General features: G+C 55.4%; 1 protein-coding gene across 1 annotated transcript in view; it reads left to right on the top strand.

The window, feature by feature from the left end:
* Positions 1-1838: 1838 nt before the first annotated feature.
* SLIT1 (slit guidance ligand 1) overlaps positions 1839-26495 on the top strand; it is a gene marked incomplete at its 5' end in the record, with an annotated part of 61972 nt that continues 37315 nt past the window's right edge. The window contains 4 exons of the mRNA XM_084210220.1: positions 1839-2041; positions 15585-15656; positions 15939-16010; positions 16660-16731. Of these exons, the coding sequence (XP_084066346.1) occupies positions 1839-2041; positions 15585-15656; positions 15939-16010; positions 16660-16731 (419 nt within the window). The remainder of the gene's footprint in view (positions 2042-15584; positions 15657-15938; positions 16011-16659; positions 16732-26495) is intronic.

Consider the following 26495-nt stretch of genomic DNA (forward strand, 5'->3'; position numbering starts at 1 on the left):
AGCAGCCTTTGAGGGGGCACCAAGCCATTCTGAAACAACCTTCACCCTGAAAAATACAGCTAAGGTCTACAGTTCAGACCTTTTCAAGTGCCATTGCCACCAAGCTCTCCCTGTGAGCCCCAGGACAGGCTGCAGGGACACCTCTGCAGAAGCTCTGCCAGCAAGGGGTCGGCTCCCAGAGTCCTGGGAAGCAGCTCATCTTCCTTGCTGTCAGGGCTGCTGGGTAGCAACGAGGAACAAACCCCTTTCATCCATGTCAGGCACAGCTTCCTCCCGGGACTGGGGCCAGAGGAAGGAGATGTCACGAAAATGCAGACAGATGATGGGAGCCGGCATTTGGGATGGAAAAGAGCTGCTGATCTGGGCCAAGCTGGTGCAACCCTGTGTGTGTGTGAGGTGGCTCTCGCTGGAGCAGGACCCCAGGCAGACACCTCCCTCTTGCCCTGATTAAGGAGCTTGTGGGGCTCCATGTACAGAGGGCATGGATTTAAGAGACACTCCGGCCCCTGGGACCCCCTGCCACCATCCCTGCAAATATCCACCATGCCCTGCTGCACAGGGGTGTCCATGCTCACACACCACCCCTCCCACTGTGCTCCTGTAGTGCAACAGGCTCCCATCTCCCCCCCAGCCCATGGTGGAAATCTATGGATTTCCTCTCTGAGGAGGACATTTGTGGCAGTTGCTGTCAGAAGCCAGGGCTGTTTGGCACATCAAAATACCTGTTGATTTTTTAAAGGACCCAGCACTTGGAGCTATGGTATTACTAGTGTTTCAGGTGTCATTAATAAAAAAGGCGTTCAGCCCTCCTGGTTATACCCTCTGCCTTGCATTTGCAGATCTCAGAGGAAAAAAAATGGAAGGCAATAAAATGAATGCAATGTTTGTGGTTTTGAGATGTCAACTGCTTAGCACCAAAGTTATAAGATTTTTTGGCTTCACTTCCTTTTGCATTGAAATAGGTGTATTTGGCCTTGTTCTTCCCTGTAGCTTAGCCGAAGACACATTTTGGCTATTTTATTTTTAAAGGTGTTCTTCTGGAATGGAAAAGAACATAATGCCACAACCAGGATTTGAAGATTTGCTGTTTGTGCGTTGGGCAGATAGCAAAGCAGAGCTGCCACCCAAGTCTCTCCTGCAGGCTGGAGTGCTGAGCCGCAAGACTCCCACTCAGGGGCCAGGCGGTTCCCGGCCTGTCCTGTGGTCCCCGTAGGCTGCCAGGTCCCCGTGCCTCACCCGGACGCCGTGGATGATGGGACGGGGTTTCAGGCTGTCGGGTGGGAGACAGGCCAAAGCTCCCTTAAGTACATCAGGGGATGCGAAACCTCTTGGCATACCCGAGGAGAGGTGGGAATGCTCTGCCTGCGGCGGCCGGGCTCCCAGGCTGTTTCTCCCCGGGGTGCCGCTGCCCGCCCCTCTCCCGCAGAACTCGGGTGCTCCGCGAACGCAGCCCGCTGTCCCAGGTGGGGGCACCGATGCGAAGCCCACCTTCCCGCACGGTCGGAGCGGTGCAGAGCCCCGACGGCTCGGGCGACCGGGCTGCCCGTGCCCTGCCCGTCCAGGACCGCCGCTACCTCGGCCGCCGCGGGTACCGGGGGCGCGGGGAGGGGCGCGGGCGGTGGCGGGGGGGCCCGTCGGGGCGGGCAGGGCGGGAGGGAGGAGCCAGCGCGGGGGCTGAGCCTGGGCTGCGGGATGGGGCGGCAGTGAGGGTGGGCGGGTGCGCGCCGACGGGGCTCTCGCCCCGCAGCCGAGCCGCGCCGCGCCGCGTCGAGCCCCGCTCCGCTCCTCTCCCCGGTGATGCGCGGCGGCCGCACCGCCTGACCCTCCTGCCCGCTGCCATGGCGGCCCCGACCCCCGGGGGGCCGGCGGGGGTCCCGGCGGGGCTGCGGGCCGCCGCCTGGCTGCTGGCGTGCGCCGCGCTGTGCCGGGGCCGCGCCGCCGCCTGCCCGCCGCTGTGCGCCTGCAGCGGCACCACGGTGGACTGCCACGGCTCGGCCCTGCGCGCCGTGCCCCGCAGCATCCCCCGCGGCACCGAGCGCCTGTGAGTACCGCCGGGCTTTGTCCGCCGCCGCTGGGCGTGCGGCGACGAGGGTGCGGGAGCCCGGCGGGGCGCCGGGGCCGGGGGCTTGTCCGAGGGCGTGCGTCCAAAAGCCCGTGGGGAGCGAGTGCCCCGCGGGGGCAGAACCCCGCGGGGGTGAGGAACGCGCTCCGGAGCCTGAGCTCAGGAGTGTGTGCGGAAGCCCGTCCGGGGGTGCGTGTGGAAGAGGCTGTCCGTGGCGGAGGTGGGCAGCAGCCTGTCTGGGGTATGTGCAAGTGCCCGCCGTGTCTGCTAAAGGCAGAACGTGTGCAAATGCCCGTGGGGCCACGGTCGGCCGCCCAGAAGGTGCGTGTGCAAGAACCTGGTGGGGTGGGTGATGTGCGGTGTCCCGCTACGCCCGGGGGTTGTGTGTCTGTAAATTCCCGTCCAGAGGATACGTGTGCAAGGGCCTGTTAGGTGAGTTTGCATGCATCATCCCCTTCCTGAGGGGGGTGCAGTAGCCCGTCGAGGTGGAGAGCAGGGTGTGTGTGAGAGCCTGCTGGGGCAGGGTATGTGTGTAACCCTTTCTCAGTGTGAGGGTCGTGCAAGGGGTCCGGCATATGCAACAACCCGCGTGTGCCAGTCTTTGTGCAAGTATGTGCAGCGGGGTTGGGACTGGAGCAGTGCTCGAGGGAGTGGGTTGCTCCGGGGGGGCATTTGTGCTGGGGCAGCCCAGAATGGACTGCGTGTGTGGGTCCGTGAGCCCCATGGCACCCCCCAGCAGGTGAGTGGCCACCCCTCCAGTGACTTGTCACAGGGTAGCTACACAGCCGCAGGGGTTCTCTGAGGGCTCCTGTCACCCCAAGCCCCTACCTGTGCTGAGCACCCCTTTGTCCCCAGGAAGCTCTCCTGGGAATGCTGAACATCGTGTTAGGAGCAGGTCCCATTGCCCCAGCCCCTCCTGAGATTCCCCCACGGTGTGACCAGCCTTCAGCCGTGCAGATCACCCATCGTGAGCCAGACAGCTCTCACGTCCTCTCCAGTCCCCTCCAGTCCCCTGTGCCTGCACCTCACTGCTCATCAAATCCCTTGCCACGTCCTCAGGGTGGCTGGGAGGTGTCCTTGGCTCTCTTAGCCGGGCCCCCATGAGGAAGGTTTTTCTCTCAGTCAAGGTCCAGCCGGCTGTGTGGGTCCTGTGTACCTGCTGAGCTCCCCCGAGCAGGAGGGGGCCTCTGCTGCTGTGCCTGGCTGGGCAGGTCTGCCTGCCTGGGGTTCTGTGGCCAAGCAGGGAGAGCAGAATGAGCTGAACATGTCCAACCTGCTGCTGGCAGGAGGTTCCTGGCGCGCAGGAACTCAGTCTTAGCAGGAGAGCAGGGCTGTCCCCAGCCTGTCCCCTCTGCTCAGTAGCAGCAGGTGCCCCATCCCAGTAGCTGCAATGGACCGTAGTGGCACAGTAGCTGTCTGGCCCTGGTGCCAGGCTGCTTCCACATCCCCCTTGCAGTGCAGGGAAGTGTTGAGCTGCTGTATCCTTGCGCAGCAGAGCTGCAGGATATGTTCTAGGACAGCCACACTGTGTGTCTGTGCCCTGCTGTTTACAGCTCCTGGAGTTTGACTGTGCCCTTTGCCTGCAGATGGGCCAAGACCCTGCAGGCAAGGACTGCATGCATGGACTGCAGAGAGCCTGGCAGCTGCCAGGGCTGCACCCAGCATGCAGCATCAAGAGCTCCGCAGGATACCACTTGAGAGGAGTTTTCTTTTCTCCCACCATAATTATCCTCATACAAATGATTATTACCCAGCATGGCAACCAGACTGCTGTGAGCTGCCATCCCATAGACCAAGTTTATGAGGTCTGAGACAGGATCCCCCTTTCTGCTGTGCTCAGGGCAGAGGGAAGGTTTATGAATAGTCTGCACTATCCCTTTCTGCCTCTTGGAGAGCTTGATGGGGTCCTTGGCATCAGCTCTCCATCCATGCACCTGGGTGCAGGGTCCTGGGGGAGGGTTGGCATTGCGTCCCCAGCTCTGCTGGGCAGGTGCTCGGCACTGCTCAAATGGAGCAATGCTGGAGTGAGCTAGTGGAGGATGCCCTGTTGGGTGTCTCATTCCTGTTCTGGCAGGGCATCTCTCCTGCTCTGGAGGTGGGTCCTGCTTGCTGTCTCCAGTTCTGCCTCCCCTGACCTGGTCCTCCATGCCTGTTGCCATTCAGCAGCATTGGGTTTTCTGGATTTTAATGCAGCTGGTGATGCCGGATCTTCTGTCTGGACTGAGCTAGACATGCTTGCTCTCTCGTGGGTGTTGTCTGCTGGATAACTACTTCCTGCTGTTTTGCACACCCATGCAGGTGCTGGAGGGTGTCTGTGCAGAGCAGGTCTATCTCCTAGCAGTGAAATCCTGCTGTAACAGCTCCTAAGTGAGTTTCAATTCCCTGTAAGCAGGCTGCAACCTTGCAGTCTCCAGCTTCTCAGATGGAGCAAGGTCAGCAGGCAGCCACAGGGGAGCCTGCAGCAGGGGCTGTGCCAGGACTTGCTCTCTCCAGGGGTCAGCTGTCTGTGGGAAGTCATCAACCTCTCACCAGTGCCCTCCACTGCATGCCTCTTTTCCCAAGCCCTGCGATGCACAGCATGAGCAATGCCAACTTCACCGTACATCCCACAGTGGCAGTGAGCAGGGATGTCCCTGCCGTTGAATTTCGTGCCGAGCAGGGATGTCCCTGCCGTTGAATTTCGTGCCTGTTGCATGCCAGTGCAGTGTTTAGAACCTCCAGGCTTTCTCCAGCCTCCCACCTGGCTGAGCCCCTGGGCAGGGCAGCCAGGCCTGCTGGCACTGCCGTTGTGGGGACTCAGGCAGCAGCATGCTGTGACAAGGTTTGTGCTCCGTTGGTTTTGCAGCCTTTTCCTTTGAAGAGCAGCAAATCACTTGCCTTGCAGAGTCACTGCAACTTTGGAGAATCATGCGCTGGGGAGAAATTGTCTTGTCTTCTGCTTCAGTTTGCCCTGTGATACCTTCCTGGTGGGTGCTATGCTGTTGGTAGAGAGTAAGGGCTGCAGATGTGTCTAGGATGGACCATGAGTGATGGTTGCATGGGGGGGGACACAAGACCCCTCTTCCCTTGTACCAGGGCACAGCACACTGCTCCCTCAGTGCCTTTCAGTCTGCAACCCAGCATAAATGGGGGTTGTGCACCTGCCCTCTGGCTGGATTTGGGCTGGGCAAGGTGGGAAGCAGCAAAGTCTCTGGGCACTTTTCACAGATGCCTGTGCTCCTGCCTACACTTCTGGCAAGCACAACAGAGGCCCGAAGGCTTTGTAGGCAGAATGGGGTGATAATCCTCCAGCACTGCAGTGTTATCTGCTTCCAGGAGTCCCTCAGGCCTCAGCTACCAGTTGTGGGAGAAGGTCACGATTCCCTTCCCCATTTGCTTGCTTTTCTTTCTTTTTTCCTTTGAAAGTGTCTCTGAAGAGCAGACTGCCTTGTTGAGGAGGTGGATAGCTCTCCCCATGCCAGCAGGATCAGTGCAAATTTGCCACTGTCAAATGGCAGCTTCCAGCCCAGCTCTTTGCTTGTAGGGGATGAATTGACTGTGATGGCATGTCACTCTTTTCTGCTATTGAATTTTTTGGCTGACAGCTGAGAATTGCCCCACTTGCCCCTTTTGCCTCCTCTCTGATGAGCTGAACATCCCCCATCTCACTGGGGGCTGTGCTGTGTCCCTCCTACCATGTGGAAGGCAGCAGAGTTGGGTTTGGGGGTCCCCATCACTGCACCCCTCTTGGTTCTGGCTTTTCCTTTCCAGAGTTCCTGGCCTCAGCATTTAATGGGGCTTCTGTTTGCCTTGTTCCCAAACCTTGGGGGTTTGCCTGTGCTGAAATGGGCCCCAGGCAGTCTGTAGCTAGCCTGCCATCCCTCTGTCTGCATTGGTGGAGGGAAGGGGTGCTGAGCTACAGCCTTTGGGTGTGGGAGCCCCATGCCAGGGTGGCTGCACCTGAAGCACTCTTGCATACTGCCCAACCACCCCCTGCCAAAATTCCTGCAGCAAGCTCTTGTTCAGAGCATGTTTAATCCATTCACCTGCATCTGCCTCTCACCAATTAATCAAAATGTCTTGCAGCAGCCAGGCTGGTGTATCACAGCAGCACTCCTGCATTCCACTCCAGTTTTTTGGGCTGCTTCTCCTTCCAGGGGCTTCAGGCAATGCTCCTTCTTAGGAAGAACCTTGAGGAAGTCAACCTGTCCCTTCCCTGAAGTGCCCAGGCAAGTTCTCAGTGAGCAGTCTGGTTGCAGAGGGTCTGCACAGGCTCTGCAGAGCTCTGGAGCAGGATGCAGGACCTTGGTCCAGCCAGGGCAGTGCTTGGCTAGCCCTGCAGCCCTCAGCTCTCAGGAGAGATAGTGCTGGGCACTGGGAAGATGCAGGCTGGCTTGGGAAGGTAGCCTGCCCAGCCCACTGCAGTGGCTTCCTTGGAAGCCTTCCTGGACAGAGGAAATTTGCAATTCTATTCCAATTTCTCCCTTCAGCTACGTCCAAGGCAGATGCTGTCTATATATTGCCATGGTAACGCTGCGTTCTCACTCTCTATGGAATTGCATGCTGGAAAAATATTAGTTTAAAAAACTATGTCGTGTTTGTATTGACTGAAGTGGAGGCTGATAGTGGAGGATCTATTGTCCCCTGGTTGGGAAAAGTCACCAGTAACAGGCAATAAACCAGGCAGATTGGCCTCTGGTGACCACTTCTCACCCCACACAGCAATTGCTTCCCTATAAACCCTTCCCTGCCTCTGTTTTATTGCATCCTTTAAAACAGATATTTTTGCCTTAAATGTGCTGCCACTTTGGTCCTCCAGAGAGATGCATTGTGCTAGCAGCAATTCCTCGCTGCTGAGGTGGGAGCAAGGAAGGGGAGTTGTTTCCAGCTTTAACTGTGGGTCTCTCACATGCACCTTAAATGCTGCTGCTGCTGCTGTGCCCAGGTCCCAGGGTGGGCTGGGCATGGTGGCCACGGTGCCAGGGCAGGGCAGCACACACAGAAACAGTCCAGCTACAGAAAGGGACTCCTAACAGGACGTGCATTTGCTTTGACTTTCATTCTCCCCCATTTCATTGTTTCCTATCAAAACTCTGGCTGGCAGAAGAGTGAGGCAGCTAGAAAAGGCCAAGGATGCATGAGGGACCCCCACAGGGCAGCAGAACCTGCAGTCTGGGAGAGCAGAAGGGATTTGGGGTACCACCAGGGTGGTGTGGACAGGGAAAGGGTGTCCTGTCCAGGGAAAGGTGTACAAGCCCATGACCTCCCACTGAAGAGGGGCTTCTCCTGTATCTCTGCTCTGATTTGCTCTCTGGCAGACTGGTGGAGGAGAGTACTGGAGCAGGACGGGCATGTGGGCAACCAAGGGAGCTGTCTTTGTCTTGTTTCAGAGTCCTTCATGGTCCCCTGCCCACTCCAGAGGTACTTGGTGCTGCAGACGCATCCTCTTGGTCTTTATTGCTACTGAAATAACCTTTTATAAAGCCTGAGAGGCAAGGAGACGTTTCTGTGCGTGTTTTACTGAAAAGCAGTTAAACCACAGAGTTGTGTGTTAGCAAATGGCCTCATCCCAGGGGATTCAGACCCAAATCACTGCTCCCTGGCAGGCTTCCAGAGCGAGGAGCTCCAGGGCCGGCTCCAGCAGCTGGCCCCTGTCCCTACTCAAGGGACAGCCAGGGATGGCAGTGGTAGGAGTGGGAGAGGAGCAGAGGTTTTCCTTCTGTCCAGCACCAGGATGCCGATTAGCACTGTGAGCAGTAAGGATAGCCGGGACCTTGGGGTCGTGGCACTGCTGGGAGTGAGAAGGAAATGGGGTGGGATGAGGGGACCTCTCCATCTTGTTGCTGTGGGGTTGGCCCGAGGCTGTCCCCACAAGAATCATCTCAGACCTCTGTCATGGGTTGACCCTGGCACAATGCCAGCGCCCCCATGAAAGGTGGATTCCTAAAATGGTTACCGTGAGATGTGACCCAGGAACAGAACAAAACAGGCTCCAACTTGGGAATGGAGGGGAAAAGAAAAAAAACAACATTTTATTAATCTACATAGACACAAAAGGGAAAAGGAAAAAACTACACACAACAATCCACAATAGAACATCTTCAAAAACACTTCTCCTCCCCCCACCTCTCCAAACAAACAAATCCCCTCTAACACATCAATTCTCAATTCCAATACCCTCCTTCACACACACTCTCCCCAGTTCATCAGGAGAGAGGAGTCTTCCTCTCACACCATGGGCCTCCCCAGGAAAACACTGCAAAGTCCTCAGTGCTTCCATGTCACACACTGCAGCCGCCCGAAGAAAATCTGTAGCGGTGACCATTCTTCCTTCCATGTCCAGCGCTCTCACCACTGTCCATGGATCCAAACTGCTCCTTAGGTCCTTTTAAGAATGCTTTGCCTAGTTCCAAGAAGTGGCCGCCTCTCACCATTTGGGACACCTGTCCCCCCCATATTATTTCCCCTGGGGCCTGGGGCTCTCAGGAACAGAGATCCTTCCCTGGAGGCAGAGGGCTCCACCACACCCTCCCCCTCAGTCTCTGTTCTCTCCGCTTCTCTTCGCGGCCTTGTCACTCCTGGCTTCTAGCCAACCGCCTCCCCCAAGGAGCAGTCTCTGTATTATCAGAAGAACTTGGTTTCGCCCGTGGCTGTGTAAGAGAAAAGTCCAGCCAAAGCCACTCCACTCATCTCCTCCACCTAGGGCACTCTCATCTACAAGCATTTCTTCACCTAGTCAAACTTCTTCTTCTTTCCCATCCTCTTTCTCCTCTCACTCCTCAGCTGGGGAGGATCAGTGTTTTTAAAGCTTCCAAAGGTTCAAAAAGGTTACAAGCTCGGCCTGGTCTGCTGGCAGCTGGGCACCTGCCGCCCCCCCCCACTTTCTCCTCCTGGCTGTGCTCCCAGCACAAGAAAACAAATTTCAGCCTGCACAGTCTCTATCATCCTCTCTCCCAGGGGGGGCTGCCCAAACCATCCCAGGACTCCTCCACCCCTGCACCTTGCCGGGGCTCCGGCCTCCCTTCCCAGGCCGCATGGCCTCCCCTCCCCCGCCCAGACGCCGCTGGGCAGGGGAGAGGTCAGAGCAACTCACCGGCCGGACTCCAAAGAGGAAGGTCTTCTCTAAATCCTCTGCTTTTTAACCCACTGAGTGTGTTCTCGGAGGCGTACCCAAATCCTCAGTGGCCAAACCAAATGCCAATTTCACATCTGGCCACTGATTGGTTTGACCATAACTTTCCAAAAAAAAACTCTCTTCCGGGTCAAACCATGACAACCTCCCTCCTACATTCAGGCTCTGAGGCTGTGCTTCTCCAGCATGCAATTTGGATGCACTTGCTGCTCAAAATAGCAGAGGCAAGTGTCCTATGGGGGAGAGAGGCTGCTAGAGGAGGAAGATCAGAAAAAGGGAAGATTAATTTTTAAAGCGAGGCAGCCAAGGAGCAGCCCTGGGCACCAAGAGTGAGAGAGATGCAAGCTCCTGGCCCTGGATATTTCTTGGTTGGAGGAAGCCCTACATCCCAAATGGGATGCTCCAGGAGACCCATCTGGTCTGGGATTGAGTAGGCATCTATAACTGAGCAGTTCAGGTGCACTTGTCCTCTCATCCCTGGTGTGAGCAGCTCCAGGAGGGATAAGCCAAAGAGGTTTTGCTGTGGGAGAAGCAAAGTGGAACTCAATCCAATGAGTGGCAGGATGCAGCCTGAGGGCTGGGCAGCCTCCCCTGCCCTGGGAAGCAGAGGAGCTACAGAGCAGCCCCTCACCAGGCTGCACAGCATAAAAAGCCAAATTTCGTGTGTATCCCAGAAAATCTGTTCTCTTGGCTGAGTCTCAGTTTCCACATTTGTGATACAGAAATGCCCTGCTGCCTTTTCTCTCTCCCGCTGGGGTTCAGGGAGGTTATTTATTAATTTTTAACCTGAAGGTGGTACACCACAATGCTGTGTGAGTGTAAAGCATTCCCTGACTGCGAGCAGCTAATGGCTGTGGCATGAAAACCCCAGAGAGAAGTTAGGAGAACAGAAAGCCTTCTGGATCCTCACTGTTACTTGCATGATCGATGCTGTTTGTAATGCCTAAAGATCTGTCGTGATGCTAACCTGCTGTAGAGCCTTGTAAAAGCCTACAAGAGCCTCCTGTGCTGTGGGGCCATGGCTGTGCTTGGGGCTTTTGGCCCTTTGGCTAAGGGCAGTGATTCCCAGATGAGCCCAAACAGCTGCTCTTGGCTCTGCTTGTTGGGCACCTGCAGGCAGCTGGTAGGGGTGGTGCTGGGTGAGTGACCCCCTAAAGGGACTTCCATGTCCATTGTGCCACTGGGTGCCTTTGCTCTTCTTGAGGGGTCTGGTCAGAACAGGGGTGGGATGGAATAGGAGAAGAAGGTGCTGAGCCCCTTGTGCAGCTGTGTCAGCCCAGGATGTGTGTGACCAGGGTCCCCTCCCTGAGCAGTGGGCAGCAGCACCCTGTAATTCACTGGTGCCTTGGAGGGGATGGAGTTAGCACCCAGCAATGGCCATATGGGCTCCAGAGAGCTGGTGGATGTGGTGCTGTGCTGGAGGGGACCAGCTCTTGCAGGACTGGGAAGGGCCTCTGCCCCACATTTCCTTGTTTGAGCAGCTCAGTGAGCCTGTGCTGGGGCTAAGTTACATTCAAGCAGCCGGCTGAAATCTTGAGAAGACTTGAAAAATGCAATAAAAGTGTAGGATGAAAGGTTGCAGCTGCTCTGTCCCCCAGTGCTGAGCACAGGGGTCAGTCTGGAGTCTCAGCCTCATCCGTGTTTCCATTAGCAGTCTGTGTGATGGGACACGAGCTGCTTCTGACAGTTGCAGATGCCACCAGGCTGGGAGAGATGCAAGAGGGCTGGAGAACAGGCTGAGGTTTCAGAGTGGCCTGGGTGAATGGGAGGAATGAGCTGACAGAAAGGAAGTTGTTGCCTGGGGACTCGAGGAAAGTGTTGGTGGGAGGCAATCCCCAAAAGCGCAGATGTGGAATGGCAGCACAAACAGAGCGGGTCCTGCCCCTGCAAGTCAGAGAGGCCCTGAGGGAGAGCAGTGCCCTTGGGCTGGGGGCTTGCTGTGGGAAAGAGGTCTGCACGGGCTAGGGAGCAGCCAGATCTCTGCACCATGGTGGCCTGAGCAGGCAGAGATGGGGTTCATCTGCTGTGGGAGGGGTTCGGGTCAGAGTTTTGATGATGGTCCTGGAGGCAGGAGCAGTGACATGCTGGAATAAGGCACAGGGTAGTGTCAGTCCCTGTCCTTGAAGGAGCAGTGTGTGCATCTGCCTGGATTGATGGAGGGTGGCTGAGGTACTGCTGTGGGGTGTGTGACCTTCCAGCCTTTATTTCTTTGCTTCCCTGATTATTATCTGGCACTGCTGGCTCCAGCTGGGGTCAGAGCTCTGGGATGAGGGCAATGGAGCTGCTGGGGGGGGAAGCCATGCCCTTGGGGGCCCTTGTGCTCTGAGGCAAGGGCAGGAAAGGCAGAGCAGTGAAGATCATCGGGGGAGGGACAGATCTCATGGACAATACACATACCAACCCCACCGGGCACCAGGGCAGGGGCAGCCCTTGCAGCAGGCACCACAGGAGCACGGATCCTTCTCCACCAGCCCCTGCAGTCACTGCCCAGAGCTGTGGGCACCTGCTCTGTGCTGGCCCTGATGGGCCAGGGCACATTTTGGTGCTGGTGGGTGCAAATGCAGGAATCCATCTCACAGACTTTCCCTCTGCATTCTTTAAAGTGGGATTCCAGGGAGCAGAGCAGTTAGGATTTCTGCCTCAGCAGGAGAGCAGAGCTGAGCTGAGCCACAAGGACAGGAGTCACATGTGTGCTGAATAGCTGATGCTTTGCAACGGAGTAGGGATCCTGGGATTGCGCTGTCTGCTCCTTCTCGCTCCTGATAAATCAGTGCCCAGGGAAATATCATTCATGTTGGCTGTATTTAATAAATTAACTCTCAGCATTTGTGCTCTCTGAGGTTGTTACTGAGTTAGTGTAGCTCCAAACCCTGCAAAGGGAAAAGACACATCGGACCCCCTGGGAATGGATAAGCCATCCAAAGCTAGAAACCAAATATAAACCCAGACTATGCAAATCCAGTCTAACGAACCCTGCTGCAGTACAGACATCCCATCTGGGAGTGGGATGATCCACAAGCAATGTAGCAAAGGGACTGATTGTTTTAATGACTTTCCTCTTCCCAGGGAGAAATAGGAGGGGGGTTTCTGAAATTTGAGGGTTGCAAATAAAAATTTGCTGCCTCTCCATCAGCAGTGTGAGATGTGGGGCACTGGGGGGGCAGAGGAAGGCAGTCTGAATGAACTTGAGGATGCTTTCTGGTGTTAAATCCTTTGAATTAGCGAGGAAAGAGTACACCCTGTGTTTCTGCTTTCAAGTCATAGTCCAGGAATACAACCAATCTGCTGGGCAGCTCCCCAGACACATCAGTCCTTATTGAAGCTCTGCTGTGTGGAGCAGGGCAGAGTGTTTTGCTTCAGGAAAGGGCATGGAGGCAGTGGGTGAGCAGCTGAGCAGCAGGGATCCGGCTTTCTGGGCACTGCAGACCGTAATTTATCTCCATGAGGAACTGAAGGGGGTTCAGAGGGGAAAAAATGTCATGAAGTTAAATGGCAGTGTTGCCTCGGCATCCTTACAAATAAGCTTTACCTGCTGTTCGTTCCCATCTTGGTTGCAAAGGCCATCATTTACCTGAACAAAGGCATGGAAGGATGCTGGGAGCAGTTGTCAGGGAGCACACAGAGCCAGTCCCTGAGGGAGGAGGACAGTCAGGGGGCCCTGAGACACAGCCCCACTTGGGCATTGCCACCAGCCCCACTGCTGAAGTTCCCCGAGGGTGCTCAGCAAGCCTGCAGGGAGCGGAGGCTGGGCTGTGTGGGCAGCAGACCCCAGGGTAGCTGGTCCTGGCAGTGCCTTCTGGTGCTACAGTCTTTGGGCTGCACTGTCCCACCAGGTGCCTTGGAGAGAGGGCAGAGCCTGGTTTTGGCATGTGCAGGGACTGGCCGTGTTTAGTCCATGGCTTCCATGGCTCTTTGGTGTTTCTCCTGTTTCCGTGCTTTGCCTGTGCTCTGCCTCTGGCTAAGGCTCTGGGATGCTGTTGCTCTGAGGACAGCAGCACCCTGGGCTTTGCAGGCTGAGGTCTAAGTCCTGGCTTTCAGGTTGGGCAGTTCTAAATCAAGCTTCTCTGCTCTGTCCCTCTGCAGTACTGGAGATGTCTCAATTTCCAGTTATGCATCATACTGGAATTGTACTCTGGCTGCACAGCCAGGGTAACATTATTTATGTTTAAAGGAAGGTGACATGGGAGTCCTGCTGGGAACCCTCCCTCACAGGAGCTCGAATGGGTGCCATTACCTCGAGCTTGGTCTCCAGCGTGGCCCCGGGGATCTTCCAGGCAATCTTCTTAGCCAAGGAACCTTTAGTACATTTGGAGAAAACCACTCCTGAAGCTGTGATTTCTCCCTGCTCTTAGCTGACTCCGGGGCTGTGGTCCATCAGGAGGTGGGCACACAGCTGTACATACCAAACGACCCCCTTTGTGGTGGCAAATGTCCCTAAAACGTGTGACACACCCCAGAGCTTGGTGCCTGGGATTTACAGCCTGACTGACCACGGCTTTTGCCCCCACTGAGAGGGTCAGCTCCTTCTGATCTGGAGGCCGGTCCCCGGCAGCCTGCTGTGCTCTCTGCGAGCCGGTCGGACTGGAAGCCGCGGGAGCCGTGGGGCTGCAGAGCCCAATTGTGGGTTTCAGTTTAATCACTGGGGCTGAGGAACCTCTATTCATTCCGGCTCGCATTCATCTGTGTCCTAGTAACGGTGCTCTCCCAACCTCCTTCCCAAGGCGGCACACACGGCTGGATAATGGCAGGAGCCCGGCAATCGCGGAGCTGAATAGCGCTGTAATTACGAGGCTATAATGGCGAGCTGGAACTCATTAGCCATTATCAGCCGTTCCAGCAGGACAATGACAGCACCCCGGGGTGCGCGGCTGCGCTGCCTGCACCCGGTGGCCCTACACGCTGCTCGGCGGCCCCGAGGCCAGCCCGCCGCTGACCTTGGCCCCTCGCACGGCTGCAGAACCCGGTGAAGGGGAGCTTTGGCTCTGGATGGGAATGACGGACTGTGTATTCAGCCAGCCATGTGACATGAGGCATTCCTGCTCCCTGGTCCCGCTGTCAGGGCTCAGGAACTTACAGACCCCCCCCCGCCCCCGTGGTGCTGCTCAAGCACCCCAAGCTGCTCCATGCCGGCGCTTTCCTGTCTCTTTCCTTCCCTGGCTCCAGCAGCTCATCCTGCACTAGACTGACTCCTCCTCCTGTAGTTTACTTGTTTTTCTCTTGTTTTTTGAGCCTGTGTTCAGTGCAGGCAGTAGGTCTCCAGCATGGGAGCCCTCCCTGGACTCTGCCTTCGCGTAGGCACCCTCCATGCCCAGCGCATGCCTTGGGCAGGCTGGCTGATGGCAAGAAGCAAACGCTTTGTGATGTCTCCTGGCTGCACAGAGATGGCCAGTTCTGCAGACTGGGGGTCCCAGGGCTGATGGTCCTGCTTTTCCCACAGTAATCACATCCTGTAATGCAGAAAGGCACTGCAAAGCTGACTGCGAGGTGCAAATCTCTGCAGCTTCTGGCTTGATGTATTTTAAAGCAGGATAATCCTAGCAGGAGTGTGCTGGAGAGCATGGCTGAGGAGAGCCAGGGAAGGTGTAACCAGCAGGCTGGGAGCAGAGGTCCTGTGTGTCCAGGAGTGGGACACATGTTGTCCTGGCGCTCAGAAGAGCCTGGGCAGGACCGAGGCCATGGGTGGGTGTAGGTACCCCTAATTTCCACCAGCAGAATAAGCAAGGAGGGGCAGCATCTTCTTTCTGGCTGCATTGCCTGTCCCTGTGCTCACCCAGGGCTTTTGAATTAGAGTGATGCTTCAAAGCAGCTTGTCCGGTGCAAGCTTCTCTTGACAGGTGAAACCTGAGTGTGGCTTATTCTCCAGGTAGAAGGTGTGAAATGGCTGCGCACTGAACCGGTTGTGATGCAAGGATAATGGCAGGAGCCATTATCATGTAAGTGTCACTTACACTTGTAAGTGTCTTGAGGCTGGATATTTGCAGGGATCCTGCTGTTCTGGGGACTTTTGTTTGTTTCTTGTTACCCTCGCCTTCTCTAAACAACTCTGTGCGTTTGGGATGACCCTACCAGGTGTTAGCTACATTTGCAGAACGGGGTGGCATGCATCCCGGGAGGGCATCTGGAACGGGAACAGGGAGGAGCCAGAGAGCCCCTTCCTCTTGTTGCCTTATGGTCCAAGAAAGATGCCAGCTTACACAGGCACAGCCAGCCAGACTTCTGTGTGCCCAGCACTGCTGGTCATTGAGGATGAGGGTCCTCTCTGGGGCCATTCCTGTGAGGGGCCACAGAATTGCACCAGCCCCTACTGTCCTTTGGGCCCTGCCTGCCGTTTTGGGGAAGGTACTGGGGAGGTCCAGTGCTTGCCTACCTCTTGAGTGCTTCCTTGCTAATTTCTTCCTCTTCTCTCCGCAGGGAGCTCAATGGCAACAACATAACACGAATCAACAAGAATGACTTTGCCGGGCTGAAGCAGCTCCGTGTCCTGTGAGTTCCTGATGAGGGGCCAGATGCCCCCACTTTGGTGGATATTGTGCTTGGTTTGTGGCCCATCCTAGGGCTGCTGGAGTGAGTCTCTTTCTGTGGGCTTCAGCCAGCAGGGCTAGAGGGTATTGTGTTTGGCTGAGCCTGGTGATTTCCAGCTGGGAGAGAGTGGGAAGAGTCTGGGTTGTGTTGAGGGGATAATGGGAGTGAGGTGCCCTGGGTCAAAAGAAGCAATGGGGGCACTGGGGACCACTTTTGCAGAAAGCTGACCCCTTCTCTCTGCAGGCAGCTGATGGAAAACCAGATCAGCATGGTGGAGCGTGGGGCATTTGATGACATGAAGGAGCTTGAGCGGCTGTGAGTGTCTGGTCATGGAGGGAGGTTGGTGAGGGGCTGCTGGATTTAGTTGCAGAGAGCATCCTTTCCTTTTTTCCTTAAACCCTAATGTATCGGTGCTGCCTGACTTCAAACAGCTTCTCTTCTGCGTGGCAGTGGTATTTTACAGTTTGGGAAGCACACCTATTTCTGTTTCTATAGATCTTAGAGTCATTTCTGATGCTTTTGTAGTGAGGAGCAGGTTAAACACAAATGACTTTTGCTGTATCAGCTGTGTCCTGTGTGTTAGCAAGGGAGCTGTAAGTTCTGGTCCAGCACTCAGTAAAATAGCTCAGCAGTTTAAAAATCCCAAGCTGCTCGAGCAAATATGAGGAGCAGAGCGAGCAGCAGGTTAAGAGCGCAGTTAAGCAGCAGTCAGCAGTTAACAGCTTGGAGTCCTCTCTGCATGTAATTACAACATTGTGAGTAGGCCTATTAGTGCCCCGTGGTTGTCCCTGCCTGGGATTGTGGTGAGCAGGATGGGGGTGCCCTTGCCAGGTGGGATGCTCTGCTCTGTTGGCCTCTCTGAGCGAACCAAAGTACCCAGCTCTGCGTGATGCATCCAGCTGGGCTGCAGATGGGGTCATTGCTTTGTACTCCAAACCCTGACCCTTTTCTTCTTTCCCTGCAGACGGCTGAACCGCAACCAGCTGCACACCCTGCCCGAGCTTCTCTTCCAGAACAACCAGGCGCTGTCGCGGCTGTAAGTGCCTTCTGTGCCCACAGGGCTCCCCTGGGAAAGCTGTGGGCTCACCTGGGGGACTGCCGTGGGGTTTGGAAGGACACTGATGCCTCAGGAGGGTGCTGCTCCTGGGGGGGGTGTTCCAGGCGTGTTGTCCTGGAGGGCTCGTGACAGGGGAGTGTGCCCTGTTTCTGTGTGAGCTGAGCATGCAGCAAGGTGGGAAATGGGCTGTGACTTGCAGGGGACCTGAGACTGGCAGTGTTAAGGATGTCCTTGTAACACATGGGGATATGGGATGAGGTGCTGGCAGTCTGGGCTGGGTCTGGCATCGCAGAGTTGAGCTGTGCCTGCACAGTGTCAGGTGGAGAGGTGCTGAGAGCTCCTCAGCCTCCTCCCTGTGTGTGGATCACGGGCTTTGGAGCAGGGTTCCCTTACACACTAGCCCAGGGTCTCACGAAAGGAGGGTGAAAGAGGGCATCCCTAAGGGGATCACATTCTTCCCAGAGACCTCCATGGGGCACAGAGAGCCTCGCAGCCCTGCTCAAGAGCTGCCTTTCTGTAGGTGTCTGGAGAAGGAAGGGGAAGCCCTGCCTGGGGCAGATCCAGCCCTTCATGCCTGCTGCCCCCTCCTCGCATTGCTCTACACGTCCCCATCCCTGCCTGTTCCTCTGCCCCTGCAGAAACAGCTCCAGGGACTGTCTCTTGCTGTGCAAGCCCCGGCTCCACAGATCTCTCCGCTCCTCCTCCCTCTGTGCAGCAGCAGGCTGCCTGGGGAGGGCTGCTGGGGTTTTGATAAATATTCTCTGTTCCATATTGGGTTTCCCTTGCCTGGGGCTGTTTTGCTCAGGCAATGGTGCTTTCAGCAGTGCCAGCATTGTTCAAACAAAGTGTTTACAGGCTCTCAGCTATGTCAGGCACCACATACATTGGGAAGGGTGCTGTGAGGAGCAGAGGGTGCGTGCCAGACTGGGGCTGGGTGCTCTCCATCACTTAGAGAAGCAGCTTATACCCTGTGGATTGGGGTGGTGGTTGCCAGGACACAAGCTTTCTGCTTGCAGCATCTTGTATCTCCATTGATCAGCTGTGACATGAGGATGCCAGGTCCCTGCTGAGGCAAGGCAGGAATGGATGAAATAACTAAATGTGCTGAGACATTCCCAGGACAGGCATGGCCATGTTGGGGCCATGCAGCTCTGCCTGTGTAGTCAGGTTGTGGCTGAGCCACTTTTCTTCCAACAGTGCCAGGGAGTCAGTCCCAGAGTCCAGCCTGGGGTGGGTAATGAAGGGTTAAAACGCTGTGTGGGTTGCCAGTATGGGATGTGTGAAGTGGTGGACAGATGCCAAAGATGGGCCTAGGTAATGGCAGCTGATAGCACAGGCGTTCAATTAATTATCAAATGGCATTTGTTGAGCTCAGCTGTGCCATATCATGGCGCCAGCAAGGGCCCATCCTCCTCCAGCCACCCATTGCATAACAGAAACACAGGCCAGAGAATAATTTTACAAATATTGCTGTTTCCTTTTTAATCTTCTCTAGATTTTAATACCAGGCTCTTTCAACAAGCAAACCCTAACAATTCATTGTGGAGATGCAGAAGAGCAGCATGTGTGTCTCCTACACATACAGTGTGCCCCTGCACAGCTGCCAGGCTCGTGTGGAGCCAGGACTATGCCACAGTGTGCAGGGGGCTGTACACACCCTGAGGGTTTAAGAGGACTGTGCTAGATGTTCCTTGCAGCCACCTCACGTTCAGGTGCATTTCAGCCTTGTCCTGTTGTTTTACTGCTTATTGCAATATGGGGGTTATTTCAAACCTTTTCCCTCCCACCCTCTCTTGAAGCTGTTTTCTGGCCATTTCTGCCATGGCAAACTGCCTGGATTCCAGCACCTGGAGCTTTTCTTGTTCAATCTAGGGCTGTGTGCACGGGCTCAGGTTTTGCAGCTCCTCAGCTATAGCTGGTGCATGTCTTGGGGAGCTTTGATGTGTGCTTGGAGCAGAGGGTCCCTGTGATGAGTGGTGGGACTGGGGACAGAGGACACTGAGCCACCCTCCTCTGCAGCAGGTTCCCCCACATGCATTAACGAGGGCAGGGCTGCAGCGTTGGGGTCTGCCCAGAGGGCACATCAGGAGCCAGTGTCCTGGCAATTCCTCGAGTTCTACATTTGTGCAACAGAGCCCTGTGTACCAGAAGACCTGCTGCTCCCTCTCCTTGAGGCTGCTGGTTGCTGAGGTGCTCAGGGGGATAGCAGGGCAGGGGGTGCCCTGGGTGGCTTGTCGAGACACACATGCTGCCTTAGCAGGAGGTGGGATCTGGACCAGTGCTAGGCCAGCCAGTGCAGGAGGTCATAAGGACACTCCTAAATTCCTGCAAACCCGGGTCAGGCTACAGGGATATGAGTCAGTGGGGAACAGGTTTAAGCTAAATTGAAATCAGCTCTCCTTGAATGAAATTGGAGCCTCCCCACTGGGCTTTGGACTTGTTTAACTGCTGAAATGGATCTGGAGTGGCCCCACTGCTCAAGACCCCCTCCCTGCCCAGAAACAGGCCAGGACCTGTGCTGGTCTAGGAAAAGGCGGCTCTTACCAGCACCATTTTCTTGCAAACCCTGATCTCCAGATCACGTCCAGCAAACAGGCTTCCCCTTGACCCACTGACTGCAGCCACCCATGGCAGGCTTCTCGAGTTCTGGAGTCCTTGCTAGGTCCTCATGTCCTTACACCATTGTACTGGGAGGTCTTGAATTAGCAAAAATTGACTGAATGAGTCAGGCTGAGGTCTGTTTAGTTGGGAAGTGAGGCTGTCTGGTGGCAGCTGGAGCAGAAAGCAAGGAGTGGATTGCAGGAGCTGCTGGGGGTTGCTTAGATGGGCCCTTGGGTGCTGGCCTGGGTGCTCCAGCCTTTTCTAGACACAGATGGATCTTTTTCAGCACATCACTTACACAGATGAAGACAAGTCTGTTGAATTAGGGGTATGTGATACCCAATAGAGCAGTTTCCCACTGAACCTGATGAAGATTTTTCAGGAGCACAAGAGGAGTCCCTGAGGTTCAGGTTGGGATGGAGAGCTCTTTGTGCACCTCCTGAGTGTCAGAGCCTAATTCACGTTGTGATACTTTGTGGTCTCCCAGCCCGGCTCAAGCTACAATTAGTTACATGGAAGTTGGCTGTGAAGAGCATTTGTGCATCGGGATAATGGAAAGGGTTGGAGTTAAACCTGATCCGTCAGGGCTTAAATAAACTGGGGAATGGCAGGAAAGGGCCAACGGGAAGCAAACCTCAAATGAGGGCATGGGGGAGGTGAGACGCCTGGAGAGGAATGTTTTCCCCTTGGAATTTGGAAATATTGAGCTGACGCCTGCCCAGAGCCCATTTCAGTCTGAGATAGTGGGGGTGGTCCTTGGCAGTGGGGCCAGGAGGCAGGGGGACTCCCTGCATGGCTCCTTTATTTATGTGTGGATAACTCATTAAGCAGTCCTGGTGGCTGGAAATGGTGCTGAGCTGAGGTTTCGCTGGAGAGCGCCTGACCTCAGTGACCCGTTCTCAAACTGGGTTTAATTAAACTGTCAGCACTGGACGGAAGAACAAAGCTTTGTGGGCTCGGGGGGAAAGCCAGGGTCCCCCAGCAGCTCACTGGGGAAGAGCACATCTTCTGTGAAGTGGAGGGCTGATAAAAAGATGGATCTTTCCTTCCAGTGAGGATTACCCAGGCAAGAAGGTGACATCTTCTATTGCAGTGCCCAGTGTTGGTCCCCAGTGTGCCACAGCCGTACACATCTTGGCTCAGCAGTGGTGCTCCAGTACAGACCTGATGCACGCCAGGAGCCAAGGGGATGCTGGTAGATCTTCTTTCACCCTCTCTCCCAAGCTGGCAGGAGTTGGGTTTTTTTTCCAACAGCCCCTAACAGAAAAAGCAAGCAGAGTTTCTCTTTGCTTCCTTTTTGGGGGAGAAGGATGAGATAGGAGTTTTGTAACACTCTCTCCCTTCTCTGCTCACATCCCCTTAAAACCTCCTCCTGAAGCTAAGTCCCTTGGGGGTTCTGGATGGGGGATGCAAGGAGGAGAGAGAAGTCAGGAATGGCTGTAGCAGCAGGGTGAGGACAGAAATGCTGTGGGCGCATCATCAGGGAGGCAAAGACGTGGGCTGTTGAAATGTGCTAAAGGCAGCCAGGATGGCTATAAATAAATCATTTTCTCCAAGGGAAGCCAAGCTGATGCGAGGGAGGAGAAGAGCAGTGGGTGCTTGGCTGTGAGGAGCTCTGGGGAGTAGCTCCTGCAGGGGAGTCACAATCCCAGATGGATGCATCCCCATGGGAATGGCTGCCCAGTGGTTTCCCTCAACAAAAGCTGCAGTAGCTGCTCCTTGCTCAGGCAGAATGGGAGCTGAGAGGGAATGAGTAGAGAGTAGGGGAAAAAAAGTCTTGTCTCCAGAAGGAGGGAGATTTAGGACACGGGCCGCAGACTGTCAGTTTGTGTCGGACCCATGCCAGCTAAAATGGTGAAGGAGATGGTGCCACATCTTAGCTGGCAGCCAAGCCCAGGGGGAAGGGCTGCCGTGCTGCTCTCAGTCTGTAAGGGCAGGGGCTCCCTAGAAACAGCATTAACATCTCAATCAGGGCTGGTGACTTTCTGAGCCAGGGACATGTGAAATGTTGTAGGAACTGGGGGGATTGTCACGCTCCCGTGAGACTCTTCTGTGGCCAGAGCCTGCAGAGGAATAGTGATGCTCTATGGCTGCCTCTGTCTGGGAGCTGACAGAGGGACCAGGGGCTGGTCCAGACCCACCGTGGACCGAGGGGTATTTAAAGGGAGTTTTGAGCTGAGTGGCAGAGAGTACTGCAGCTGCTGGTTAGGAGAGATGATATTATGGCAAGCCCTGGGGCAGGTTCCTTGCACCACCCCTGCATTTGGCTAAACCCAGCCCTCATTGCCTTTAGAAAAGCAGGCAGAGAAAAATGGAGGGCTGCTAAATAACTTGAGAAAATGCAAATGACATCCTTCAAGAAGGAGAGGATCACAACCACACCAGAGGAAGCTGTGAGCTGAGTAGTAGCAAAACAGGGTGACAAGTGAAAAAGGAGCTGTCAGAGAAAGGAATAACAAAACAGGCCCCGCTCAGATGGGGCTGGCTGTGCGTGGGAGGTGTTGCTTGCGAGACTGTACTAGTGACCGTTCCTCTTGGGGCTGCACCAGGAAAGCCCCCAGATAGGGAAGGCAGAGATGGAGGAAAAAATGTGTTCTTGGTGATGGCTGGATAAAGGAGTGGTCCCGTGCCCCCACAGTGGGTAGTCATGCTGGTGCTAGGTGGGAGGTGTGGGTGCCAGGTGGGGATGCTCTCTGGCGAGTGCATGTGCCACAGCTTTGCTCCCTCCCCGTGGGGGAGACTTGCCTGAGCCCCATTTTCAATTTAGAGAGGGATATTTGGTGCCTGCCTGCTGGTTGGCTCCCTGGAAATGCTGTCACTGTGGTGGGCTGGCTCTGGCTCTGCCCTGGCTCTCCTGTGCCAGACACCCGCCCCCACATCCCGCAGTCACTCCTGTTGGGGCTTTAGTTGAGGTTCACTCCCTCCAGCAAGGTTTTGTGATGGTTCTGGAGCTCGGCGAACACCCAGGAGCCTGCAGCCGCTGTGTGGGAAGGGGCCTGTGGGCACAGCCTTGTGTTTTCATCTTCCCATGCTGGAGCAGGCTTGCTTTGGCTCCCCAGACACGAGCCCCTTTGCTCTTTGCACAGATGTGTATTTGCTGATGTTCAGAGGTCTGCGGTCCCAGAGCAAAGTGCCATGGTCAGAGCAGAGAGCAGCTTTCCTGGAGCAAACCTCCTGCTTCCCCTTCCCCAGCATCCCTCATTTTGTCCCAGCTCCCCCTCTAGCAGCATCCCCCTCCCCTTGCCGGGTGAGGGCCAAGTGTCCCCGCTGTCACCATGCCCACGTTTTGGACTCCGGGTGCTGTACCCCATCGCGCTCCCCAACAAAGCTCCTTCTGTTGGGGACAGAGCAGGGCTGGGGGGGCCAGGCTGGGATGTGTCCCCCCGAATACCAATGAGGAGGGGCAGCGTGTTTACCCCCGTAGCTGGGGGGAGGGGGGAGCTGTGGGGTCTGTGTGCTGCAAGACCCCCCCCCCCACACCAGCTGGGGGGAAGGGGAAGGGAGGCCTCTCTGCAGCCCCCGGGAACAAAGAGTCAGTGTGGCTCGTGACAGCTCTAAGGAAACGCAGGGAAACAAATGTGCCACTAATAGGTGGGGAGGTTACCTAGGGAAGGATGCTGCCAGGCGGGCGGGCGGCCAGCCCCCTCCCCGGCGGGCTGCCAGGCGCTGAGGGGCTGCTCCTGGCACCCCAGCCTTGGCGGGGCTCAGGGGGCTGCAGAAGGGCCAAGCTGAGGCAGGCTGATATGTCCTTGTGCTTCTGGCCCATGGGGACAGCATCCTTACAGACACCTCTGGAGCTTTGTGCTGGGTAGCCCTGCTGGAAAGGAGCACCCTTGTGCAGGGAGCTGCTCACTGCCTGCTGCTCTTCTTCCTCCACAGATCTCAGCTTTTTTTGGGGGGAGGGCAGTAAGACTCCCTGGGGGACCCTGAGTGCAGACAACCTCAAGGCCTCACAAATTAAACACATTCTTAAGATCTCTTCATATTTGACCACTTCCATAAGCATTTTGGGACTTGACCCGCAGTCTCCAGAGGCACAGGAGTGCTGGGGTGAGGGTAGGAACCATGGCCCAGACAAGCAGCCTCCCTGATTGCTTCCTGGCAGCCTGGGCCCCGTCCCGCCGGGGTGGTGGTGCAAGCCCTGCAGAGGGACGCCCTGGCTGTGTTCTGTGCCATTATCCTGCCAGCGAGCCGGGGCTGCCAGGAGTGGGCATTGCCAGACGGCTGCCTGGAGATAATCTGCCCCGTTCCCTCCATGCACCCCGTTGTGCTCCTGACTCACGGCCGGCTCCAGTTTTCTGGCTGTTGAGACGCTTCCAGGGTTTCCCTGGCAATGCACGGGGTCAAGCCCCACTCCCGGGGCTCTCTCCTTGAGCCACTGGTTCTGCTGGGCTCACCCTCTGTCTTGCTTTGGGTGTAGGCTTGGATTTGGGTTTTGTAATGTTATTAAAGCAAAAGTCTGTGGTGAGATGCAGCTTTCAGCCCCCTGCCCCTTTCAGCAAAGTCCTCTCCTCCATATGGCATCATGCAGAGCATCCCTGTCCAGCTTCCCAGTGATGCACTGGCAAATGGGAATTTGCAACCCATGGGAAAAAGCAATGAAAAATCAGGTCTTCCTAAAGCTGAGCAGCAGTGCTAATTACACAGCTATTAAAACACAGGAATTATTTATTCCCTGCCTGCCTCACAGCTCATTGCCTGCATTGTCCCACATTCAGCCTTTGGCCACCTTTAGTCCCCTGAAAGAGTTAAAAGAGCACTTGGAGGAGCTGATGCCTTTGTCCATCCATTTTGAGCACAGCATAAAGGCATTTCCTTCCTCCTGTTTTCACAGCTTAAATAGTAGAAGAGTTCAAAGTGATATTAAAGAATTGTGAGCAGAATTAGCCTCTGGTAATTTGAGTTCCAGAATGTGGAAGAAAAAAGTCTTATGCAGTGATTTGAGGCTAAGTTATAACTCGGTACCTCTGCATGTGCATCCCCACAGACGTGTGAATGTGCACAGCCAGGTAATTAACCTGCCTTTGCTGGCTGATCTTCCCGTGGCTGGGTGCTGGAACACCTCATCTCTCATGCTGGGGCTGCAATGAAAACAAGCTGTCAGCAGTTTCCACCACTGCTTCCAACAGGGTGCCTGTGCCGTGCTCTTTCTCTTCTGCTCCCAAGGGACCTGGGGTGCTTTTGGCATTGGTGCTGGACCACACAGCCTGCAAACCCCAACACCAGCAGCTGGGCTTGGCAGGCTCCATCTTCTTGCCCAAGTGGGCTGCCTGGAGCACTGGGATGCTTTATCCAGTGCTGCAGGCGGGTAAAGTTCCCCATGCTGAAGTGCTGTAAGGGCCAAACAGATGAGTGTAAGTGGGAAAGATGGCCCTTTGCACACCTAGGGGCTTTGCTGGCACAGCAGGGCTCCTAGGCATTGCCAAGGGGAAGCTGTGCCCTGCCTGCAGGGATGAGCTGAGGGTGTGCTGGTTTGGTGAGCCCATTTCCCTGTGGGTGCTGATTGACATCCACATGCAAGGGAACCCTGGTGGCAGCATGTTGGGGATGGATCTGGGGAGGTGGGGATTCACTTTCCAGATTCTCATCTGTGTTAAATTAATTATCATCTCAGGCTTATCCTCACTTAACCAGCGAGACGCAGACTTCTGTGGCTGGGACTCCCACTGCCCTGCCAGAGCTAAGCAGAGTGTGGATTAGGGGGTCTTACCAGCTGCCTTCCATGACCCTTCCATGGTTGTTGCACCCCCCTTTGCCCGCAGAGGCTTTTGTCCTCATTTGTATCTGTATTTCCCTTCAGGATAGGAAAAGCTGGATTAATTTTTACTGCTCCCAAGGGAGCTGTTGGTAACTGAAGACATCCTGCTGTCTTTTTTTCTCTAAAATGGGAGGCAGGAAAAATGGCAGGGATGGTTTAGAATGGTTTCCTCACCGTGACCTCCTTCTCCCTGTCTGGTTCTCGCTGCCCCTCCAGTGAGGGATGGCATTTGAGGCAGAGCTGCTTGAAGAGAAAAAATTGGCACAGACTTTCTGCAGGCCCTAGGGCTGGAGAAGAGGTGTTTCCCCAGGAGGTGCAGCCAAAAAGGGCTTCTACTTGAGTGTTTGGGAAAGGGTAATTTTGGGATTCTAAGGAGAAAGGAGGGAGAGGTGTTAGCTGTGTTGCATGGACAGAGTACTAAATGTGGAAAGCATAAGAATAGCTCTCAAAAAGTGTCTTCCATCCCAGAGCTGGGAAGTCCTCCACCCCCAGACCCCTCCCACAGCAGAACTGGGAAAGGGACCTGGGAATTCTGACCCTGTGTCTCCCGATACCTTCCCATCCCTGGTATGACATTCAAAGGGACTTCTGTCCACCTCGGAGCCCCACAGATGGGTGGGTGCTTCATCCTCTGCACTTCACCCCATGTAGGATGCTTTTTCCCAGGCTGGTCACTCTATGACAGAGACTTGCAGTGGCAACAGGGGCCTGGAGATGAGGGTTGCAATTGACCTCACCATGGCACCCTTTTGGGATATTTGCCTGTGGTCTGGTGATTCTTCTTGCCATGGACCAGCATATACCCAGCAAAAAATGCAGCAGTGTGCTGGTCTGAGGCAAGAAGAGTGGAAATGCAAAATGGGATGGGGGTAGGTATTCAACCCCAGGGATACTCCATAAATTACCAATCATAGGGATAAAGTTGGGGCCACATAACAGGAGTGGGGATTTGTGCTTGTGGGGCAAACAGGAGCAAGGAAGTGAGGAGCAAGCAAGGGGGCTGGCTGCATTCCCAGGACTCGGCGGTGTTTCCAGCTCTCGCTGTCTCACCAGAGACATTTCCACCTCCTGGTGTTGTCGTCCTGCTCCAGCTCACTTGTTCTCCTCCCCACGGGCTCAGCATGTTGCTCATTCCTGCATCCTACGATTTCACAGCATCCCCGCAGCCGGGTGCTAATGAGATTAGACCCAAGCTTTAAGATGTCTCTCTCTATCCTTTGCCATCCAATTACACAGCCCGCATGGTATCTGATTGCCTGTGAGAGGGGAGGACTGGGGCTGGCTGGGATGGGAGGATGCAGCTGGTCTTTCTGGGTATCAGCCCCGCCGTGCTGAGTGGTTTTCTTTTGGTTTTCTTTCTTTCTCTCTCTTTTTTTTTTTTTTT

Source organism: Fringilla coelebs (genome assembly GCF_963513975.1).
Source record: "Fringilla coelebs genome assembly, chromosome: 8".
In the NCBI taxonomy this organism is placed as follows: Eukaryota; Metazoa; Chordata; class Aves; order Passeriformes; family Fringillidae; genus Fringilla; species Fringilla coelebs.